At 39.7% G+C, this 14,245-nt stretch overlaps 1 protein-coding gene across 1 annotated transcript in view; it reads left to right on the forward strand.

The window, feature by feature from the left end:
• The first annotated feature begins 2,074 nt into the window (after positions 1-2,074).
• Positions 2,075-14,245, forward strand: part of ush1c (Usher syndrome 1C) — a 180,690-nt gene continuing 168,519 nt past the window's right edge. Inside the window, exons 1-2 of the mRNA XM_048607099.1 lie at positions 2,075-2,167; positions 2,559-2,653. Coding sequence (XP_048463056.1) covers positions 2,086-2,167; positions 2,559-2,653 — 177 coding nt within the window. The 5' untranslated portion in view covers positions 2,075-2,085. The remainder of the gene's footprint in view (positions 2,168-2,558; positions 2,654-14,245) is intronic.

A 14,245-nucleotide genomic window follows, 5' to 3' on the forward strand; every position in this document is an offset into this window, starting at 1 on the left:
TTATATATTTCAATTAGATTGCTTCTCACTCTTCTAAATTCAATGGATACGTGTCCAACTTTTCCTCTTCATCTTTCTTCCACCCTCACCCCAAAACCACCTGAGCTCTCCAGCATCCAAGGAATCAGATGAGCAGACTTTCTCTGAATTTCTTCTAATGAAATTATGTCTTTTCTTAAATAAAGAGTCCAAATCTACATAGTATTGCAGATGAGATCTCACCAATGGTCTGTACAACTAGAAAAATGTTCCTACTTTTATATTCCATTACCCTTCGACAAATAACAACATTGCCTGTCAGGATGATAGAGATAGAAACTCTCATGACTTTTAAGAAATATTTAGATGTGTGTGATGTCAAGGTTAACATGGATATGTGCCCAGTGCTGGAAAATGGGATTATAGTAGTTAGGAAGTAGTTTTTGACTGTTTCAAACTCAATTAGTTGAAGGGCCTTTTTCTGTGCTGTAGACCTCTATGACTCTGTTACGTATGTCTTCCTGATCACATGCTGTACTTGCATATAACTTTGTGATGTATGTACCGAGATACCCAGATCCCTCTGCATGATGAGTTCTGTGTTTAAATCTCTCCATTTAATTAATGTGCTGCTTCATTATTCTTGTTGCCAAACTTGATAATTTCACATTTTTCTGCATTGCACTCCATCTACCAAAGTTTTGCTCACTCTCATTGCCTATTTATATACATTTTTAGACTCCTTATGTCCTCTTTACAATGTACTTTCCTATCTATCTTATCTCTTGGCAAGTTTAGCTGCCATACATTCAGTTCAGTTATCCAAGGCATTGATCAAGATTGCAAATACTTGATGCCTCAGCACTGATTCCCAAGGCACTCCATTTTTTACACAAGGTTCTGGAGTGCACACAAACTGACCCAAACTTCAGGATTTAGAAATCTGTCATATTTTTGGAAATGCTGAAGTTGTGACTTGTCACTCACTGTTCTGCCACAGGCTGATGTGTGGACACTACCTCACGTGCAAAGTTAGCAATTAACGAACCAAGTGGATGTGGTGAGAATTTCCCAATCCAAAAATAGATCGGGCCCTGAAGAAGCATTTTTGTATTTGTGGCGTGATACAAAATGTCTTTCTTATGATTAACTTAAGTTGTTTAAAACCAAGCTTTGTAAATAATTCTTTAAAAATATTTTTGTGATGTTTCAGTATGTAGCTTCACCCCATGCATACATGCCAGTCCTTATTTTGCTTTTGTCAATTTTTAAAACAGTGATTTTATGGAAGTGCTTTTCATTGATTGAGAGAATGCTTTGGCTGTTCATACAGCTTGATGACATCTTGATGCAGCTGCATACAAGGATTCCCCAGAAAACAACACAAGAATCAAGTACAGGGTGAGAGAGAAAAAAAGACAGAGAGATCATTGCACCTCCAGTGTGTCTTTGCTTCAGCACTGCGCAAAATTCAGACCATTGTAAAACACTGTATTTATGCTAATTCTCATTTGCAGTTGGTATTATACATTTTGATAAACCGAAGCTAAATCTTGGTGAACTTCGAAAAGACAACGCTGTGCCACAACGGGGTGCAGTATAAATTGGTGTTTGTGATTCGATTAGATGCCAAGTTTCTGATTTTAAATATAATGATTTTGGGAGGTACCAAAACAGAAACCAAGCCTTCTCCCTACAGGAAGAGTAAGAAAATCAAAGAAATAAAATGCTCACGTTGCTTGCCTGCATCTATTAATTAATGGTCATTTGCAGCATGCATACCAGCCCCATGGATTGAAATCTCATAGGTCAGTGATTGTGTCCCTATCTCTGGACTTGAAGGTTTAGGTTCAAGTCCCAGCTGCCACAGAGGTGTGTCATAACAGATTTGAACTAGTTGATTAAAATTTTGAGGAGCTGGTGTTATGGAGGTAATGTCAGTAGCTGTATAATTCAGAGCTCCATGCTAAGACTGTGGGGACCATGTTCAAATCCCAGCGCGCAAGATACTGGAATATACTTTTGAAAGTTTATCATTAAATCTCGGCCAAAAAGCCTAAATTCAAGTTCCACCTACCGATATGTGTCGTAACATTTGCCAGAACCATGCTGGGGGGCTTATGCGGCAGTGGTAGCGTTCCTAGCTCCAGGCCAGAAAATCTAGGTTCAAATCTCTCAGTTGGTGGAGGTGCGTCATAACGTCTCTAAACAGATTGATTAAACAAATGTTCTTTCTTTTAAATCAGGTCCATGGTGTTTTGCTCAGGGAACCTTGAAATAAACACAGAAAAAAAACTATTAAGACACCTTAAAACATACAGCTAGATATTATATACATGAGATTTATTTGGATTGTATTTGTCTGCCTGTGCAGAATGGGTATTCTTTTAAAAAAATAACTGAACAAACGGCTTTATAAATGAACGTGAACATTTTAACAACTTAAAGTAAAGCAATGCAGTGACAGCAGAAGCATACATGCGAACGGTGATACTTCACAGAGACACAAATCATGTTTAAAGTTTGTTTTATTATCTCGCCCTGTCTGCTGTCATTAACTGCGAGCTCTCCACACCCAGCGGGTTCAGAGGAAAAGGGGCCGGTCATTCCTTGTTCCCATCGCATCCAGCCTGCCAGAATGGAGAAAAAGGTGGCCAGAGAATTCAGACATAAGGTAGGGAGCGAGGGAAGTTGCAAAATTTGAAAACTACGCAGCTTTTCACTTATCTTGAACGTATTTCTATTAGCGTTAGGACGTTGTTGCTGTACTCAAAGAAGAGTTCGTAAGCTTAGGTTATGTGAGACTATGGACCCAGTAGTATCAATAACAGGTGGGGGAAGGGCATTGTTAGTTTCCTGAAAAAATTGTCTGTTTCCATTCAGCTCTGTTTTCGTAGTGTTCGAACGGTGTACCTGGAGTAAAGCGCAAGTAAATGTTGATATTTGTGATAAAGTTTCCGGAATGTTTCCCCTGGTCTGAGCAATCGCTCTGCCCGGGAACGATCTCACTCAACCCTGGGAGTCGAGCGCCGTCAGAGGAGCAGAGGGACACACTTCCATAAACTCTTGGCAGTAGATTCACCACAGTGAACCCATTGAAATGCGATATCGTAATGAAAACTATTGGCAACTGCGCGAAGAAATCCAGTATATTGCATCCAGACACATGTTAAGACGCCTGGACTCTAACATATATTGGGAACGTTTTACCTTAACAAAAAAAAGGACATTGCCTTCGAGACACTATATAACAAAATGATACAATAAAATGAAGAATATTACTGATGTCTCAATCAAACATAATAGTAAATTAGTTTTTTTTCCTTAATGCCACTTCCAAAGAAGCTAACAATCTTCATTGAACCCGGTATAATCCGGCGATCATACAGTTCTCAATAAATAATGAGGTTAATTTTTCCTGGCAGAATCCATATTTCCAACCAAATGCGTTTAGGTCAGTTCAGTTCCTGAAATAAAGTCAATTGAATGAGTGTTTTTAAAAATATAGTTTTCAATGTTTGTTTAATATTTGGGTGATTATGGATGCCTCGTCTATAATTACCTAAGCATTATGGAGCACAAGGCATATCTCAGCATTGATGCCAATGCAGGCTATGTAATAAATGAGGACTTCCCAGCCAAGAGAGTAAGGTTTGGGCATTCCAATTGATTCCAGTAGCACTTCGTGATTGACGGAGGACCAAATAGATTTCCCAGTCTTTATTGTTGCAAGTGTGTCTGTGTGTGTGTGTGTGGAGGTAGGCGGAGTTAGAAACAGTGTTTTGTAACACTATCAAGGCAGTACACTCACGTAATAGCACTAAACTGTTTAATGTCCTTGGTATTTTATTCTAACCCGTTGACTGTGAAGAGGAAGAAAGTATGGCAAAAATATATAAAAAGCAATAACTGCCTTCAGCTGCCTCCACCCTTCTCTCCAGAATTTCCTACCCAAATATCTACATCTCCCTATCTTGCTTTACTCCTTTAAGAGTTTTCTAATTCTTTGACCAAGCATATCTGCCTTTTTTTTCTTTTTCAGCTTTTTTTTTAAATGTGCTTCTACAAAGTACCTTGGGATGTTTATTATGTTGAAGAAACCAAAGATGTTGCAATTTATATTGCAGCAAGTTTTATATTTTATGTGGGTTCCATTCCTGCCATCACCTTCTCAGCTCCTTGCTAACTTAACTATTCATTAAGTACTAACTAAATAGTGATTGTTTGAAAAACCTGTCTGTTATAGAAAATGTATGACATTGATATCAAACTTGCTTTCACTTGACATTGACATTTGTGCACTTCATATGATGTATCACCCTATAAGTAGTCACTCTATTGAGGTTCATTGTCCAACTCCTGTGCTTCAAACTTAGATCAGCAAATTCTGTACAGTGATTGCACAGCAATTTTTTTTTCTAATCTTTATAGTTTGAAATCATACCATGTGGTTCATTTTACTAACATGGATTGTTAGTTTTTTGCAGTCATCTTTCTCACAGTTCAATGGTGAACATTGTGGTTTAATTGCTGACCGTGAAATAAGAGCTGCTAACTTTCAGTCATTTTGCAACTCAACTTTGCATAACCTTTGAATATCACCCTGAAATAGCAATATCATGGAATAGGATTTAAAAATTATGAAGCCGCCATACAACCACTCAGAATGTAGATAAGTGTGCAAACTGTGATAAACATTAGAGCATAGAACATAGAACAATACAGCACAGTACAGGCTCTTCAGCCCACGATGTTGTGCCGACCTATTATCCCACTCTAAGATCAAATTACCCTGCATACCCTTTATTTTACTATCATCCATGTGTCTATCCAAGAGTCGCTTAAATGTCCCTAATGTATCTGACTCCACTACCACCGCCGACAGCACATTCCACGCACCCAGCACTCTCTGTGTAAAGAACCCACCTCTGACATCTCCCCTATAACTTCCTCCAATCACCTTAAAATTATGCCCCCTCGTAATAGTCATTACCGCCCTGGGAAAAAGTCTCTGGATATCTATCTATGCCTCTCATCATCCTGTACACCTCTATCAAGTCACCTCTCATCCTTCTTCGCTCCAATGAGAAAAGCCCTAGCTCCCTCAACCTTTCCTCATAAGACCTGCCCTCCAGTCCAGGTAGCATACTGGTAAATCTCCTCTGCACCCTCTCTAAAGCTTCCACATCCTTCCTATAATGAGGTGACCAGAACTGAACACAATGTTCCAAGTTTGGTCTAACCAGGGTTTTATAGAGCTGCAGCATAACCTCACGGCTCTGAAACTCAATTCCCCTGCCAAGAAACGCCAACACATCATGTGCCTTCTTTATAACGCTTTCAACTTGGGTAGCAACTTTGAGGGATCTATGGACATGGACCCCAAGATCCCTCTGTTCCTCCACATTGCCAAGAATCCTACCATTAATCCTGTATTCTGCATTCAAATTTGACCTTCCAAAATGAATCACTTCACACTTTTCAAGTTTGAATTCCATCTGCCACTTCTTTGCCCAGCTCTGCATCCTGTCAATGTTCCGTTGCAACCTACAATAGCCCTCCACACTATGCACAACTCCACCAACCTTTGTGTCATCAGCAAACTTACGAATCTACCCTTCCACTTCCTCATCCGAGTAATTTTTAATCAAACTATGATTTTCCAAATAATCATAAATACTATCTCTCAGAATCCTCTCCAATAATTTGCCCACCACAGAAGTAAGACTGACTGGTGTGTAATTCCCAGGATTATCCCTATTCCTTTTCTTGAACATTTGCCACCCTCCAATCATTGGTACTACTCCAGTGGACAGTGAGGACACAAAGATCATCACCAAAGGCGCAGTAATCTCTTCCCTCGCTTTCCATAGTAACCTTGGGTATATCCTGTCTGGCCCAGGGGACTTATCTATCCTCATGTTTTTTAAAATTTCTAGCACGTCCTCCTTCTTAATATCAACCTTTTCCAGCATATCAGCCTGTTTCACGCTGTCCTCACAAACGTCAAGGTCCCTCTCACTGGTGAATACTGAAGCAAAGTATTCATTAAGGACCTCCCCAACCTCCTCTGACTCCACACACAAATTCCCTCCACTATCCCTGATTGGCCCTACCCCAACTCTGGCCATCCTCTTGTTCCTCAAGAAGGAGTCAGGGGAGGTTGGGAAGATCCTTAATGAATACTTTGCTTCAATACTTTGCTGAAATAGGTTGATGTTAGGAAGGAGGATGTGCTAGAAATGAAAAAGCCTTCGTGGGTAGGATTAAGGAAAACCCCAAGGCGCCTTGGGGTTTTCCTTAATCCTACCCATGAAGGCGTTTTCAAACCCCCTTCTAGCTCTTCTAAGTCCATTCTTCACTTCCTTCCTGGCTACCTTGTAGTCCTCTAGAGCCCTATCTGATCCTTGCTTCCTCAACCTTAAGTAAGCTTCCTTCTTCTTCTTGACTAGATGTTCCACATGTCTTGTCATCCAATGTTTCTTCATCTTACCATCCCTTCCTTGCCTCAGTGGGACAAACCTATCCAGAACTCGTAGCAAGTGCTCCCTAAACAACCTCCACATTTCTGTCGTGCATTTCCCTGAGAACATCTGTTCCCAATTTATGCTCTGCAGTTCTTGCCTAATAGCATGATAATTCCCCCTCCCCCAATTAAATACTTTCCCATATTGTCTGCTCCTGTCCCTCTCGATGACTATAGTAAAGGACTATAGTAAAAAATTAGAGATTTTATCCTTAAAGATAGCAGACCATAACAAACTGAGTCCAGGGGATGATCCTTGGATATTCTCTGGATAAAGAAGCTTCACCTGAATTCTTTGTTGAATTTATTAGTGTCTACCTTATATTAATAGTTTTGGTTCCAGTGTTTCAAAATCTGTGTCTCACTGCAGTGATGCTTCACTACATATGATATTGATGCCTGTAAGTGCCCAAATGGAGTTACTGTTCTCTGAAGAAATGATGAAAGGAATGTGCATGCTGGCAAAAAGAGAAAGGTATGGCTGGATGTTACTTGGGAAGTAAACAGTGAGAATGTAGTCATGCACTCCTGGATTCAGTGACTAAGATGGTTTAATGACCTAATCAGGGCAGGAAAAGTGAGTACAGTGACACATCCAAAATGTAACCTGATTTCTGTATTATATCTGTATGCAACATGCTGCTGCTTCATTTGTCATGTTTTGGTGCTGACATTGTTGTGAATCTTGCTGATCATCTTGGTCCTCACCAGAGCTTGAACAAAATACAGCATAAATGGCAGCTATACTGATTTGAGAGATTCCAGCTTCAAAGTGAAGATTAAATGGACAGGCTTTAAAAACTAGTCAAAGTTGGCAAACTAGTGGAATAGCTTCATAAATTAATGGAAGTTTATTGAAATAGATCAAAAATCTATCCCACACTTAGGAAGTAAGCTTTTTGTAAGCTATTTTTGAGTGCTATTTCTTCAGCCCCCTTAATTCTCACTGCGTCAGAATCATAGAATCCATACAGTGCAGGAACAGGCCATTTAGCCCATCTAGTCTGCACCGGCCCTCTGAAGAGCATCCCATAGTTTCTCCCATGGCTATCCCACCTCGCCTGCACATCCCTGGATACTATGGGCAATTTAGCATGGCTGATTCACCTAACCTGCACATCTTTGGACTGTGGGAGGAAACCAGAACTCCCGGAGGAAACCCATGCAGACACAGGGAGAACGTGCAAACTCCACACAGACAGTCGCCCGAGGCTTGAATCGAGCCTGATCTCTGGCACTGTGAGGCAGTCTTGCTAACCACTGAGCCACCATGTCACCCCTTTCACAACTGAGTTTGAGGTAAACATGCAGCCATAGTAAAATCATAAAACCTAACACGGTAAAATTTTCTCCTAAGTAGCTATAAACATCTTTCCTGAGGGGGTTGCTCACCCACAGCTTAATGTGCTGACGAAATTGATGGGTCAGAACCAATTTATCTACAACCTGTCAATTTCCATATGTTTAACCCCACCAAACTCCTAAATTCTCAACTGCTAGTTGAAGTTCCATCCAGTAATTTTATTTCTTTATTTAATTTGTATGTTTACCAAATTCTGGGAGTGAAACAGCAGAATTCTAATTGTTTCCTGACTCTCTGTATTGATTTATTTTTATTGCGGACATCTGCCCCCTTCTTGTGCAAATTAAATGGATGCACAATAAATTTGTCAATTATGGCAAAAGGTCATTGACCTAATGCATAAACTCTGTTCACAGATGTGACACAAATTACCAATAAAAATTGCAAACTTCTCTCTCCTGTCCAGTTACTCCAATCTCTACTATACTCTTCCAATACCAAAGCAAAATGAATATCTTTGTCTTTGGGAACACTCAAAATTTCCAACAGAAAGCATTAGACCTATTCTGATCTCTTCGTGCTTATTTCAAATCAGACATGATGTTCTAAGAATTGTATACAGCCTAGAGAAAGGTCATTTGGCCCTTTAGGTCTATGCCAGCTGAATTAAACTATCTGCCCATTCTCATCTCACTTTCCAGCACCTGGTACATAGACTTACAGGTTACAGCACTTCAGGTGTTGTTCCAAATTTCCTTTAAATGAGTTGAGGTTTTCCATTCACCTCAAACCCCAAGGTGAATTCCAGACACACACCACCCTCTGAATGAAAAGGTTTTTCCTCATGCTTCTTCTAAGCCTTCCAGCAATCATGTAAAATCTGTAATTGAATTCTCTACCAGGGAAACAGGTCATCCCTCTCCACTCTATCCAAGGTCATTATTTTGTGTACCCTCAAATTAGTCACCACCTCCTCTGTTCTCAGGGAAACACATTTATCCAATCTTTCCTCTTCGCTGCAATTTTCAAGCCCTGGTAACATTCTCGTAAATTTCTGCTCTGCCTCTTGAGAGCAATTACATCTTTCATGTAATGTGGAGGCCTAAACAGTACACTGAATTCCAGCTGGGGCCCAACCAGTGTCATGTACAGTTTCAGTATTACATCCCAGCTTTTGTATTTGATGCCAAGCCCAATGAAGGAAAGTCTCCTATACGCCTTCTTTATTACCTTATGTACCTGTCCTAAAACCTTTGGAAGTTGGTGGGGGATGTGCACTCCCAAGGTCTCTCACTTCATTTAATTTTCTCAATATCCTCCTGTTAATGAGGTATTCCCTTGCTTTGTTTCCACCCATCCACCCTCTCCTCAATGCGTAGCATTCCATTAACCACTTTTCTGCTCCCTCAGCCAAATCAATATCATCCTGCAGTCAACAGCCATGTCTTTACTATCAGCGTTAGTCATTTTTTGTGTCATCTGTAAATCTCCCAATTACACCTCTAACATTTAAGCTTAAATCATTAATAAATACCACAATGAACAAGGGACCCAACACAGACCCCTGTGGAACACCTCTGGAAACCACTTTCCATTCACATCCATCGACCCTTTATTTCCAGTTACTGAGCCAATTTTGGAAAGAATTTGCCACATTGGCACAAAATAATTTGCAATGTATCCAATGGGCTTTAATTCTTTGATCATTAGCCAAGTTTGACCTTGTTAAATGTCTTGCTAAAATCCATGTCACGAACATGTACTGCACAACTTTGATCAATCCTCCTTGTTACTTCTTCAAATAATTCAATTAACTTAGTAAGACACCACATTCCCTTAACAAAACCTTGCTGACGATATATAGTTAAGCCATGCCTTTCTAAGTAATAGTTAATCCAACCTCTCAGTATTGACTGCATTATCAATGGCTTTAGATAAAATTCTTCAGGTTCTGGTGATTCATTCACTTTTGAGGAAGTCAATTCCTCCAATATTTCTCTTCTTATTATGCTTATTTTATTGAATATTTCATATTTTTCTTCTTTAATTAGAATGCTTGCATATTCCCCTTCCTTTGTGAAGACAGAAGCAAAGTTCTCAATAAGAAACCTGCATCCTTCTGCATCCAATATACATTTTACCATGTGTATTTTTAATAATCCTGACCCTTCACTTATTTATCCTCTTGTTCTTAAAGCACTGATAAAACATCCTTAGATGTCTTCCTCTAGAACAGAGGAGGTGGTAACTAAATTGAGGTGCTCAAAATAATGAGCTGGGATAGAGTGGAAGCATCCTTGTTTAAAGGTGTTTTCCCTTTTCTATGCCAAAGTCCCTTTTCACTTTATCCCTATACATTCTATACTCCTCTAAGATTCCTGAAATGTTACTTTTTTGAGATTACCATTCTCTATTTCTCTGTTTTATCCTGAGCTGTATGCCTCTGGATAGCCAGGGGATCTTAGATTTGGCAGTACCACTGTTTATCTTTGTGGGGACATGTTGCTGTTCTGCCATGGAATCTTGTTTTTGAATGCCTCTCAATAATGTGCCATTGATTTTCCTTCAAGTAGCTATGTCCAGTCCACTTTTGCTAAATCATATCTCAGTTTTGTCATATTTGCCTTCCCCAGTTTAGAAGTTGTAGTCATGTCCAATCTTTGTCATTTTTCATGATGACACTAAATCAAACTGTATTTTAATCACTAACTCCAAAATTGTCACCCAATGCTACTTCATCCACCTACCCAGCTTCATTTCCTAACACTAAACCTGAAATTATATCTTGTTGGGCTTCTCTTGATGCAGTTCAAGAATCATGTGCCCTCTGTGCCTTTCACATTGTTTGTATCCCAGTTGATAAGTGAGTAATTGAAGTCCCCAATTATTATTGTCATGTTGTTTTTTCTGCCCAGAGCGTTACCTATATATCTGCTCCCCTAACTCTCTCCCACCATTAGAGAGTCTATATTACATGTCGAGTAGTGTGTCTGCTCCTCTTTTTCATTTGAGGTCAACCCGTAAGGCCTTATTTAATAGTTCTGAGGAAGGATCACTCGACCCAAAACGTTACCTCTGATTTCTCTTCACAAATGCCGCCGGACCTGTTGAGCTTTTCCAGCAATTTCTGGTTTTGTTTCTGATTTACAGCATCTGCAGTTCTTTTGACTTTTTAAATTTAATACTTAATTCAGTATATTATCCCTTCTGACAGCTGTTGTTGATTCTGTAACCAATAATGCTACTTCCCTACCTTGCCTGAAAACTTTATATTTAGGGATATCAGGCTGCCCCCCCCTTTAAGCCAAGTTTCTATTATAGCAATGATATCTTGCTGCCATCTGTCCATCTGTACCATGAGACCATCAGCTTCATTTGGTATTTGCCTTGTACTTACATGTTACCCACACTGCAAAAATCATGTTTTATACACTTAGTAATCACTGATTCCTCAGTCGTTTGGAGTCATTCACTGAATTTCTGCCTCCCATTTTGAATTGCCATCAGGTTCCCATCTCCCTTACAAACTAGGTTAAATCCTCCCTTAAGGCATGATATGAAGAATGCATTCAAACTATGCAGAAACTGGATAGCTGGAAGATCTGTAACTTCAGCAGCAAAATACAGCTGATGTTGAAAATTTGATATAAAACAGAAAATGCTGCAAATACTCAGGAGGTCTAACAGCATTTGTGAAGAGAGAAGCAGAGTTCATTGGCTGTGGGTAGCACAGGTCATATCATTTCCTGGCTTGGTACGTGAGCCTCGGAAGAAAATGTCTCCAAAGGTATGGTTTTCCTTCTGGCATCCAGAGGGCAGGATGGTGTGGGGGCTTGAGAACGATGTGTTTGTATGGATATATGTTGAAGTCAGGTCTGCTGCCCTGGAAACAGTTTGGAAACAGCCACATGAGCTGTTTGGAGAGCTGGTTAAAAAGGTTTTACATTCTCTGGAACTTTTGTATTAGTCATTTTGTTCAATATTACACCCTCTATCCCTTATGTCCTTTCAAGCTGTTCCCCCCACCTCCAATCCATGCCAACTTCTGCCCTCAATCACCTCCGACAGCCTCTTGTCCCTTCCATCGAAACACAGGCCTTTCCACCTCTCCACACTAGGTACTGTACTCTCCATGTAACCAATCGCCCTCCATCCAACCCACCTGGCCTCTCAGACTTCCATAAGCCAACATAGGGCACTTCCATGCCCATTAATCTCGTACATGCTCTGTACAGAAAAGAAAATGAACCCTATTCTACCACAGCATGTGGAAATGGTTCTTGGAGTCATAGAGATGTACAGCACGGAAACAGATCCTTCAGTCCAGATTGTCCATGCCAACTAGACATCCTAAATTAATCTAGTCCTATTTGCCAGCTTTGTCCCATATCCTTCTAAATGCTTTGTATCCATCCAGAAACCTTTTAAATGCTGTAATTGTACCAGTCTCCACCACTTCCTCTGGCAGCTCATTACATACATGCACCACCCTCTATGTGAAAAAGTTGCCCCTTAAATCCCTTTTAATTCTTTCCCACTCACTTTAAACCTATGCTGTCTAGTTTTGGACTCCCCTACCCTGGGAAAAAGACCTTGGCTATGAGGGGGCTGTTCATGGAGTTGTCATGGAGGGTATGAAAGCCCTTTGTAATGTTTGGAGGTGTATGGATAAGATGTTTTTAAAGTTATTTTCACCTCTGAATGTCTATAAAATAGGAGTCTTTGAGAAGTAGGCCTGATTCCAAGAAACTTCCTGGGGTCTAGGAGCTGCATACCCAGCAATGGAGGAGCCAAGTCAGGAATGTAGAACCTGTATCCTTCTTCCTTCCTCAAAGATCCAGACCAAAGTTTCAGGTTCAATTCAGTCCACTCCACCTTGTGCTCAGGGCACACTCAATTGCTCATTAAAAATTAGGCATGACTTACTTCCTTGGCCATTCACTCTAAGATCAAATGCCTCCTGCATTTCTGATACTGTTACAGCCATTTATTAGGCCCCACTCAAGCTCTGACGCTTAAAGGTTCCACACTCAGTAGGTCAAGAGTCCTGTTTAAGGTCAACAAAGCAACACCCAGGTCAAAATAATCTGATTCATGAGCCTTTATTCTGCCCTCCTCGTGTGATTACAACCATTGATAAATGATAGGCTGCTTTTCAAAAGACTAACAGTAAATACCAGGCCAATTATCACCAACTGTAAAATACACCAGAGTAATAAACGTCATGAAACCTGTACGATTAGTGTAACATAACTACTGAGACTGCAGTGACAAAAGAATACTTCAAATATTTATAACCTTCATTTTTGACAATGCATGTTATTAACAAAAGGTTTATTGTAATTTTAATGCATTATTTATTGCAAAAGGCAAGTTGTGATGACTTTGCAAATTGTACATCAAATATTAGAATTCTGCAACAGCTGAACGAGAAGGAAACAATACTATATTTTGATTATTATTTTCTCAAAAAATGGAAGCCATATTAGCGCACATGTGAGTTTTAAAGTGCCCTGAAATTTATGAAGGGAAAAATGTTACATGGAGTATATAGCATGGAAAGAGGCTGTTAGTCAGTGTTAATGCTTCACTTGAGCTTCCTCTCCTATTTTGTCATTTATTGTACCATTATGATTATCTATTCATTATTTTCACTCATATTTTTGTCTCATTTTCTTTAATTTCATCTCTATTTGCTTCAGCAATCTGCCATGCTAGTAAATTTCACATTCTTACCATTTTTTTTGTGTGAAGGAGTTTCCTCTAAATTTCATTCTGAAGAATTGAATTTGTTTGACATGAAATGTTAACTCTGTTTCTCTCTCCATAGATGCTGAGTATTCTGTTTTTATTTCAGGTCTCCAGTGTCCGCAGTATGTTGTTTTTATTATTTTCTAAATTACTTGCTGAATTTCTTACTGACTATCTTACATTTTTGGCCTCCAGTTACAAGAAGGGGCATTCTCTCTAGGTCAGAGAGAGTTACAGTATGTAAAGGTAGAGGCTCGAAACATGCATGTTTAGAGAGAATGAGAGTGAGAAATAACTTTAAAGATAAGCTGATAAATAAGCAGAAACAAAAATAGAAACGGCTGGCGAAGCTAAGCAGGTCTTGGCAGCAATTGTAGGAAGAAAACAGAGTTAATGTTTGAATCCAGTGGCCTCTTCTTTGGAACTGTTAGTAGCTAGGAAAATGTGGTATTTAATTCTGAACGCAAGTTGGTGAGAAGGGTGTTGATGGCGAAGAGGAGAAGTGAGCAAATGGGTAGAGCCAAAGCCCAGAGAGAAAGAGATATGAAAGGGTATGTAAACAAGGTGATCATTGTACAACAGGCCAGGAGAAAAGTTGAATAAGAGCTAAGAGTGAAAAAATGGGGCACGGTGCTCAATACAACCCATATAGTGTGATGACGGAACTAGGAGTACATGAGAATGGG

Source organism: Rhincodon typus, chromosome 17 (genome assembly GCF_021869965.1).
Source record: "Rhincodon typus isolate 14 chromosome 17, sRhiTyp1.1, whole genome shotgun sequence".
Lineage (NCBI taxonomy): Eukaryota > Metazoa > Chordata > Chondrichthyes > Orectolobiformes > Rhincodontidae > Rhincodon > Rhincodon typus.